At 42.5% G+C, this 10,464-nt stretch overlaps 2 protein-coding genes across 5 annotated transcripts in view; one reads left to right on the top strand and one right to left on the bottom strand.

The window, feature by feature from the left end:
* The window catches only part of LOC111846819 (CD59 glycoprotein-like), a 5,058-nt gene extending 3,578 nt beyond the window's left edge, over nt 1–1,480 (top strand). For both annotated transcript variants that reach the window (XM_023817441.2, XM_072698361.1), the window contains one exon: nt 1–1,480. This exon is cut by the window's left edge and continues 871 nt beyond it. The gene's annotated coding sequence lies outside the window, so the exon portion shown is untranslated.
* kcnj11l (potassium inwardly rectifying channel subfamily J member 11, like) lies at nt 1,359–10,464 on the bottom strand. Of its 3 annotated transcripts, none has more exons than XM_023817438.1 (6): nt 10,117–10,464; nt 8,881–9,062; nt 7,997–8,236; nt 7,489–7,758; nt 4,838–5,045; nt 1,359–2,461 (listed from the first exon to the last, which is right to left on the bottom strand). In XM_023817438.1, the coding sequence occupies exons 2-6, from the start codon at nt 9,037–9,039 to the stop codon at nt 2,037–2,039; spliced, it is 1,302 nt and encodes a 433-aa protein (XP_023673206.1). In that variant the 5' UTR covers nt 9,040–9,062; nt 10,117–10,464; the 3' UTR covers nt 1,359–2,036. The 3 variants fall into 3 exon arrangements, with proteins under 3 accessions (XP_023673206.1, XP_023673207.1, XP_023673208.1); XM_023817439.2 differs by lacking the exon at nt 10,117–10,464 and adding an exon at nt 9,668–10,065; XM_023817440.1 differs by lacking the exon at nt 8,881–9,062.

Here is a 10,464-nt window from a genome sequence, read left to right as displayed (position 1 = left end):
TTCACATGGGGGTGGTCATAATGTTTTGGCTCATTGGTGTATATTTCTTTTTAAGTACTTGTCATTGTAATTATGACCCACTCCTAGGTACATATATAAAATGTAGGTGTTCCTTTTCGCAGTGTGTATAAATGGATTTAAACATGTTAATATCTTTAAAGTTTGATTGCAGGGGTCTTCATTTGGTTTGTGACAACTCCCAGGCTGAACTGTTAGCAAGCTGCTTGTTTATGCTGTATCATTGCAGGATGCTCATGTGCGTCTGTAAATGAAGTCACTGTATTCATTTGAAATATGACCATGATCGCTGTGTTACTACTGAATGGGGATGCTCGTGGCAAACTGTCGGATCGCACTTAGTTCTCACTCGCACCAGTGAACCTCTCAGAATCAAGCAGCGATTAAAGATCCAGGCACCGTGTTGATCTGATTTATTCCCGAGGACAAACAGTGGCGTCTCCGTTGGCGTGAAAGCTCCGTATTCTGCATTGTCCATCACGCATAGCGCACAAAGGCTGGGAAAGGCTGCATGGCACGACAGCACTGCAGTGAAAGCTATGACGAGCCCGAATGAGTGGGGTGGATCTCAATGCTGCCACTGTGCTGCACGCAGCGCGCACGCACTGGACAAATCATTACACAATCGCAGCCAGTGGGAGCCGCGTGCCAGCGCCTAGGAGTCCTCAGCAGGGGCTGCTCCAAAGACCCGTTTGACATGCCATCTCCACCTCTTTTTCGAAGACTCCATTCAGCCAGTAAAAGATCATCTTAGTACGCCATTACTAGAGCGTTGACACCTTTACCAATCATAGATATCAAAATATCCTAGATCGGCAGAGCGCAGTGTTTTGATATCTATGTGCTACGCAAGCCAGAACTTGTACGGTTATCATAGCAATAATAAACAAGGCATGCAAGCTCGAAGGTCACATGATTCCATAAACATTCATGATTTTATTAAATATTAAACCATATGTGATGGGGTTTAATTTAAGACTACATGCCAGAAAAAATAATACTTTTAAAGAAATTTTATGACCTTAACTTTGGCAATTCTAAAATAAGACTTTTTAAGGATCCGCGGGAACCCTGACTTAGAGCTCTAGCATAACTGTGTATTTTTATGGTTGAAAATGTGTCAGCAAGTCCAGGGCAAGAAAATGCTAGTTTGAAATATTGCTGAATTGTACACAAGTTTACACTGACAGTATTTGAAATCAAGTGAAATTAACGGTGCTGTTGACAGGTTATGTTGATACATTATCTGCATACAGTACATAACCAGGGATTTGTGTGGCTTTTATAATTACAGAAAAACTAACGGTATTGCTAATGAATACTGGCAATTTCTCAACCGATTTTCAACATCACACATTTATTTTTATAATGTGCCAAATGAGTAACAATGTAATAATACATTGTACAGCTACTTTGTACCGTCATTGTAACCTGTACAATAAAAGATTCTGTTAAGAACAAATTCACAGAAACAGTTATTGCCAGATGTCTCAGAACCCTTAAGGCAGATTAAGAAAGATTTGTTTTCTAAATCTCTGCCTTAGATTGCATAATTAGGGGGGAAACCTCTGGAAATAGTTACTCTGACTTTCCAACAAGCCATGACCTTTTTAGGGAGACAATCCAGCCATTTGATGCCATATTTATGGCTGTTGATGAAGCAAATAGATGGAAAATGAACAATTGCACAACAGACAATAAGATTTCTAACGAGAAATGTGCAACTCCAGCCCATTATAAAATGGCAGCGCATACCTACATGTTTGATCACTTATTCAGGGGGCACATGGAGTTCCATGACATCACTTTTCCTAGATTTCCTGTATGTGATAATATTTCCCACAAAACAGGCTGGGCCTCGCAATATTACGCTGCTTTATATGGCATAACACATTATACTGACAACATCGGAAACATAAAAACTCACTGGAAAAAACTGCTCAGAAAAGGAACAGCACTCTTTCTGGTGTATGTCCATTTGTTTCCCCCCCTTTTTTATTTTCTTTCTCCTTCTTTGCTCAGTCTCCCTCCATTTCAGTCCCCCCGCTGATCTCTTCCAGTGGGATCTGTTTCTTTACCTCCCTTCCCGCCATGCTGTCTTTCTCCTCTCCGTCCTCCACATGGCTGTACCAGGGCTGGGAGGCGGTGCTTTCACGGGCCCTGCCCCCTCTCCGGTAGCCACCCCTGCCGGCCCGGACCAGTCCCCAGCCCTGAAGCTGGGCCCCGGACGTGCCCCCTCCCTGCACTCCCCGGGTCTGGTCCAGCTCCTTGGCACTGAGGGAAGACATCCGGACAGGAATCGTGTTCCCGAACTTGGAGTAATCTACAGAGTAGCGGCCATCCTCTTCTGTTATGATGGACACGAAGCGCCGGCCCCACAGGATCTCCTCCGGGGTGTAGGATGTACGGGCCTGCATGGTGATGCCTGTTGTCTCCACCACCCCTGCCAATCAAGGAAGAACACTGGGCCCTTAATCTCCTCCTGAGTGCCGGAGGAGTAAACAAAAATGCCTGATATTTGACAAGTCTGGGCGACCAACAGAATTGAAAGCATAATTAAGTTAATATTCCAAATAGATGCAATAGTTCTGTTAACGCCAACTGCAAAACATTACTACCTAAACGACTTTTCAATGCATTATTAAAAAGAACTTCACCCATTTAATCTTGAGTACGACGCCCCTAAGAGGTCCGGGTGGGAAAATATTTTTTTAAATAGTTCCACGTTCCCTAAACGATACAAACATGTCCAGTTAAGTGTGTTTTAAGCCTTAAACTATAGTGGAGGATGCACACCATGTAACTTTCATGTGTTTTTATTAGGACTGTCAAAAGTATGGGTTAACACGGATTAATCCATCATCATAATTAATCTGATTTAAATTTTTAACGCAATTAACCCATCTGCAGGGCAGAATGACTCAAAATCCCTGAAATGTCTTTGGAAACCCATTTCGGGCAGTTTTGGTGCATTCTATTTGCCCTGGGAACTTGTATTTCGAGTCGGATTCCGAGTTTTGACGACATGCCCGTTTCTCGGAGATCCGAGAAATATCTCGGAGAAGCACAGAGGATCCTGAATTCAGAATCCAAGATGGCTGTGTCTTTTATCAGCAGAAGGGAAAGTTGTAGTTTTATACTGTTTAAGCACAACTTCTCCTTTGTGGCTCATTAAATCGGTCGCACACACTATACCGTCTAACTAATCTGTGGACCTGTTGCTACCGAGTTTTATATGTAAAGCACCGCGCGTAATGGGTAATTAAACGGGCTAGAATTGGATTTCATGATTAGTTGGATTATTTGTCGGATTTACGGTAGTTCGGGCTAATTGTAAGCGAATGAAGATAAAGACCATTTAAACTGAGGTACCTTAAATATGACAAGTTGTCCGGCTAAGCAAAAAATCTTGCTTTTTGATATGGGTCCATGGTATTGCACTTCTGTGGCAGATATAATGCATCTGACTCATGTTCAAGATGTTCAATAAACATGTTAAGTGCATATATATTCCCTTTTTTCTTGAGTCTGTTTGCTCATGCAAAATGAAATGTGATTAATATAGATTAAAAATGAATGATATTTAATCGTGATTAAAAATTTTAATCGTTTGACAGCACTACTTTTTATATATATTTATTAATAACTACACTGTGTCTATTCACCGTCAATGACTGTAAGCGAAACAGCTGGGCTATTGAACATGAATGAACTGAACAAACATTGAAATATTAGACTTTGACCATAAAGAAATCTGGAAAATCAATGGGTGTTCCAGCCAGATATTGCAGCCAGAAAACTGAATATAAAGCTAACTTTACTGCAGTATCATAGCTACAGTTTAAATCCAAACCCACTGTCAGGTATCTCCCTTTCAATGCTTGTGTGTGCACTTCATGTTCAATAGGCCAGCTGTTTTGCTTAAAGTGAACGGCGGACACAGTGCAAATATTTATAAATACGTATAAAAGCACATAATATGAAAGTTACATGGCGTGCATTGTCCCCCATATTTTAATGCTTAAAGCAGACTTTACAGGACACGTCTGTATTATTTCGGTTTATCCTTGCCGACACGTTGCAGCAAGTAAGAAGTGGGTAAGTGTTCTGGGATCGCATAAGTTTTCATAAGGATTGTATATATGCTTTGCAGCCCAATGCAATGACGCGATTGTGCCTGTACCGTTTTAACACCATAAACCTCTCTGTGCCAGGCAAATATCAACTTCTCAGTACACGTCAGGTACCCCACTATATAGAAAAGGTGACATTGTCCTGGCCCAGACTGACTTAATGCTTTAAAAATCAGATGGAAACAAGGCATGTCATACTGTAGTGCACTAAGGTGTGAATGAGAAGCCAGGTTTCCGTGTCACTTTTCCTATATAGTTGGGTACCTGACGTGTACTGAGAAGTTGATATTTGCCTGGCACAGAGAGGTTTATGGTGTTAAAATGGGCATGGAAACCTGTCCTCTCATTCACACCTTTGTGCACTACAGTATGACATGCCTTGTTTCCATCTGATTTACAACACCATAATGGATTTACCTAATACACATTAATCAGTATAAATGCAGGGAAGGAGACAGGTTAAATAAGGATCGTTATGGGTTAAGAGAATTCAGACATGGATTGCATGTGAGGATAATAAGATGTCAATGCCTTTGCTGTTGGGTTTGTCAAGCTCTGTAAAGTCCTGTGGGATGATACCCAAACAACTCAGAACATTGCTGAAGCCCCGCAGGCAGCTAGTACAGCGTGCTCGTGGCGAGCTTTTCACGTACACAGGGCACAATGCAGGGCTCCCATCAGCTTACCCTCCAGGATGACAATGACCTCCAAGTTCTCATTGGGCAGTGACTGGGCAGATAGATCGTAGAGGGGACTGTCGCGCTCAATGGTATGGCTGATGATGAGAGGCGAGACCAGGAAAATGCCATTACTGCGAAGGGGGTTCTCCACCTGGATGTCTAGCTGACACACTGGGATCACCTCCCCCTCGGCCGTCATTGTCTTGCGGATCACCTGCCAGACGAGGCAAGAGCGGTACAAACAGGCTTTCAGATAGGTACCAGTGCCACTAGACTAATGAGTGATCAAGAACAAGTGCAAGTTAGCAAGGGAACAAACGCTACATCAGAAAAGCCAGTCAAATAAGAACTAGGGTTCTACCAAGAAATTGAAAAACATAAGGAAAAGAGCATCCAGTATTGTCAAGACACCATAAACAAGGCAGAGAGCAGATCAGTGGTAGGATGAATTAGCTGAGATCCTTCCCAGAAGAGACAGGTCTTGAGCCATTATCTGAAGGATCAAATCCAATGGTCAACTTACTAGACCTGATGCCACCAACTTAGATTTACCTAATCAACCCAAACACATTTCTGAAGGGTTATAGAAAGAAGGTGCAATATGGTTCACATAAGCATGTGATTCAATCAGACTCACCCCCACCCGAATTATACTGTCAGAGACCAAGAGGTAACTCTCCAGGGCAGCCGGGTGATTCTCACGAAAGCTTCATTACAAAGATTTCAAACATGAAGTATTTAAAAAGACTTGCATCCACAATTTATTCAGCTATTAATAACCAGGTGTGAAGTGTTTGTAAGGGTAAAATAACAGGCATGCTCTGAAATAATGTATACTTTAACATTTTTTATTTGATTTTGACTAATTTCTGTCATTACCGCAACACCTTCTGGAATCTACTACCGAATATTGTTCTTATTTCACTGAAACTTGATATGCAGTCGGGGTAATCGTTTCCCATGCTCGATCTAGGCCGGCGTTCCTCACTCGTATAGTCAAAATTTAGTAGAAAAACACCACCCGAATAAGAGCATAACAGTGCGAGCGATGAATCTGTTTAACAATGCAATGTTCATATTTACGTGAAATTGAAAAGGAGGCAAAAGCAGCTGTCATTGGATAGGTTCCTTGTTAAAGTTGCACAAAAAGAAAGAGATTCCAGTGAGCCAACAGATAGCAGTGATATAGTGAAAGTCGTCCTACAAAATAACCCTCCTCTTCCCCACTCTCTCACACCATCCACGATTCTTTTCAAAGGTAAAGTGCAGGTTAATTTGTTTTGTGTATTTTTACTTTATATTTTGTATTAATCATTTTTATATGAATATTTTTGGGTTGCGGTTGATGGTTTGATGAGAATCACCCAGCCAGCTGCCAGGCTAACAGCCACACAGCTGCAAGGCAGATGGATTATTAAGTTCGGTTGAGGCACTGCTGGTGCTGGATTTAGATTCCCAATACGTCTTTCACAGTGTTTAACTGTGTTTTAATTCCTTATGATGTACATGAAACCCATTTCGCCTCCAAAGCTATTCAGTAAGTTTAGTAGGGTTCAGTAAGTTTAATTTTATCCCACAAGATTAAATCATTTCACTGGACAATAATCTGTCTTGCTTTGTTCTATTACAGCAGCATACACAGAGGTGCTCATTCACATCTCTTTTCCTTGTTATTTTGCTTTTGATTTTGGAGGTGGCAGACAGCACTGCTGTTCAGTCATTTAACAGATTTGCTTTAACCATACAGTCCTGGATTTCTATCCACAAATCTGTAGAAGTATACTATTTTCTTATTGATCTAGGCCATTGTACAATAGTTCTATTAACGCCAGCAGCAAGACGTTATTTCCTAAATGACTTTTCAATATCAGAAAAAAGAACATATCAAAATTTAATGACTGATACATTAAATGACAAAATCCGTACTCATTTTTACTCAAAATCTCTGTGCAGCCAGCAGTAGGCAGGAAAATGCATCTGCAGAATTTATTCACCTGTTCATATTTCTGGAGGTACAGTACCAGTCAAAAGTTTGGACACACCCACCTATACAAAGGTTTATTTGTACTATTCTCCACATTTTAGAATTATGATAAAGACATCACAACTACAATGTAACATAATTGTAAAGATGCACTGATGAAAAAAAGTATTAACAAAAAAAAAAAAAATTGGAGGTCAGCTTTATGGGCTGAGACTCAGAAGGTTGCCGATTCAAATTCCATGGTCAGCAGAGTGATTCCACCATCGGGCCCTTGAGCAAGACCCTTAACCCCAATTGCTCCTAAGATGCCTTTCCAGCTGCCCCAAAGGACCACATATATGCTGAGAACTCATTGGCACGTTTCTTTCACTCTCTAGTCAAGCTCCTCCAAAACCATATCTACTGTGTTTAGGTCAGGTGTCCAGTCATGTGATGCAACATTATCACTCGCCATTGTAGGCAACTTCGTGTGTCCAAACTTTTGATTGATACTGTAAGTGCAGATTAATTAATTTAATTTCATATCAAATGTGAAGTCACCAGTAATACAAAGTGGGAAGTACAGGGGTCCATTGCGGCTGCTCATTACTAATGTTTGTTGAGCCATGAGAAGTGTTCAGGGCTCACGATCATGCCTGGGTGGCCTTGGCTAAATTACTTGCTCTTCTCTCACCTGCAGCTGAATGGTGGCAGAGATAATCATACTCTTCCTCAGGTCTCCCACACGGAACATTAAGGCGGGCCGGCCGTTGCGGGGGGCAATGACAGCATTGCGGGAGAAGATGAGGGTCTCGGCGCGGCGGTTTGCCTGTGCCGTCTTCATGAAGATGCAGCCCAACATGACAGCATTGATGATCAGGCCCAGGATGTTCTGGATAATGAGTATCGTGATGGCCACAGGGCACTCCTCCGTCACCATCCGACCCCCAAACCCAATTGTCACCTGAAAGTCAAGTGACACAGTCCGGAACATAAACTGCAATGCTCATCACAAAATATTGCTGAGGAGCCCTCTAGTGGTAAGCTGGTAGCACTGCCGCTATCCCCTGCAGCAGTGTGAATACAAGGGCATTGAAGTGGAATATAACTATTCCAGTGAAATGAAAACTCTCAGGTGTGTAAACATCATAGAAGAATCTATTCAGGATGAGTCAATCAGAGGCAAAAAAAAGAGCCCCCACCTGGACCTCGATGGAAAAGAGGAACGCGGAGGTGAAGGACTGGATAGCAGTGACACAGGGCACGGGCGCAGGTCCGCTCTCTGGGTCATGGAGCTCCAGGTCCCCATGGGCAAAGGCCAGCAGCCACCAGGCCATGGCAAAGAGCATCCAGGAGCAGATAAAAGCTGAGGTGAAGATAAGCAAGGAGTGCTGCCACTTCAGGTCCACCATGGTGGTGAAGACATCCTGCAGGAATCTACCCTGGAAGCATAAGGTGGAGGGTCACTGACTGCTGACAGGAGTCCAAACTTCCCAGCAGTGCCAGCAAGTCATGAAGACCAGTCAGTTTATATATATATGGGGGGGAGGGGGGGGACAACTTAATTACAAATCTGGGCAACTATACAAAGTTCTATTTATGGGGGTCGGGCGAATCCAGATTATATATTGAGGATGAGGACCACTGTTGTCTCCACCGCATCCCAATTTCTTGTGTTTTAAGTGTATATGCCCTGCCTGTCCGCACGAGTTTCCTCCATCAAGTCCAAAGATGTGCGCTTTAGGGGGGCTGGTGTCTCCAAACTGTCACTAGTTTGTGTAAGTAAGCGTGCTGTGTGATGAGCTAACATCCCCTTCAGGATGCACCCTATGTCATTCCCTGTGCTACCCGGGAAAGGATTTTCATATACTCTGCTTGATATCGTTAAATGGATAGAAGCAGACAAAAATGACAAAATACACAGCATGTGGGAAGACAATTACACAAAAACGCAGAGCTGCAGATGTGATTTACTGACAATTCATATTCTGAAGAATGTAGATACCATACCATGTGGCAATAATCTAGAATAATACTGGTTGTTATTTTACATTTACTGATTGTGACTGAGAGGCTGACATCCAACCTGCTCCATGATGTTCTTGTGGGCCACATTGCAGGACCCAGTCTTTGTGATAAAACGGGCTCTTTGGGCCTTGGATCGGAACCGATTGGTCTCGGTGGCACCCTCTGTCAGCCGGGTCAAGAAGAAGCCATCAGGGAGCAAGCCTTTCCTGGCCAGCATCCTGCCGCTCCTTTGGTTACGTTCTGGGGGGGAACGGTATCTGTATGAGCCTGTTTGTGCGGAAAATCTTGCCAGTCATACAGGCTGCATTTTTCCACGCAAAACGTGTTTTATGCAGGGAGATGACAGTTATGTACATATGGCACTTTTATCAGAGTTACCTGCCCCAAAATGTGCATTGCATCGTTTGAAAACTCGCAGCTCGCATTACAGGAAATCTGTAAAATTTCCCCGAAACCCCAACACCGATAAACACTGTTCCCTGCAATCACTGGAACTACCTCGTTCTAAAATGTGCAAATGTTATAGCAGTATAACGGGAATAATTGGGGAATGGGGTTTCTTCTCACACCCACAATCCCTGGGAAGACAACGCCGTATATCTTTACCGGGCGGCAGGTAGCGTGATGGCCGATAGGGAGTCAGCTTTCCGCAAAGAGCGCAAACAGGCCGCGGCAGCGATTCTACCTTTTTATTTCTCGTTAAACGTGCAAACGTCTCAAAGATAGCAAAAACTGCAGGAATAAACCTGTCTTCTTTCCGGTACGAAGGTTATATCTGATCAAAGTCGCAGTGCAAAACGATCGGGTGCCCAAGCAATAAAGAGCACGCATATACAGCCACGTACCGGATTCCCTTTCTGGTGGCTTTGGATCTTGAGAAGGGCGAAAGTCGTTCTCTTATTTGGCACATTAATAGTTTCTTATCAAATTAGTGTGGATTTAAACGGAATAATCCTCATTGCCATCGTACATACGAGCAATACAGTAAAAGCATAGTTTCTTTATCCTATTCAATTTCCCGTTCTCTCGTCCTCTATTCTCCGTTTCTCTCTCTAATGACAGTGACAAATGAAATGCTTTTTTTAAATTACAAATTGCCAGATTCACGGCACAGAACGCACCGCCGAAAGGTTTGTGTATCGAATGAAAAAACACAGCTGCTCAAACATTATACCCTATATTATTTAAAACGCTATATAAACGGTAACTTTGTCAGTATTTTTTCCAGCCACAAAAGAAATGATATTTCTTAGCATGTAGATAAGCTATACAGGCTGCAAAGTCGGTACGGTACCTGTGCTCTTTAAATTGCATTTTTTCCTCCACAAGGCTTGTTTATTCCTGGACGAATGTCCATGTTCTTATATAATCCACGAAGTCTGTCAGGCACCAGCTCTCTTATTACTGCCAAACACCGAACACAGGCCGTGTGGGTACAGCAGAAAATGGATTACTCGATGCATATCGAGGTTTTCGTTTTATGCTCATAAAAATCTTGTCATTATTAAACAAATATTTTAAGCATTTATCTGTGTTATTTTGAAATATATTCCCCGGGGTTTGGGCATTCTGGTTTATTTCTGAAGATGGCCAAATTTGTTACCGTTTTTTCTCGACATGCTTAACATTATCAGGACTACAA

Source organism: Paramormyrops kingsleyae, chromosome 13 (assembly GCF_048594095.1).
Source record: "Paramormyrops kingsleyae isolate MSU_618 chromosome 13, PKINGS_0.4, whole genome shotgun sequence".
NCBI lineage: Eukaryota > Metazoa > Chordata > Actinopteri > Osteoglossiformes > Mormyridae > Paramormyrops > Paramormyrops kingsleyae.
This window is presented reverse-complemented; position numbering and strand designations above follow the sequence as displayed.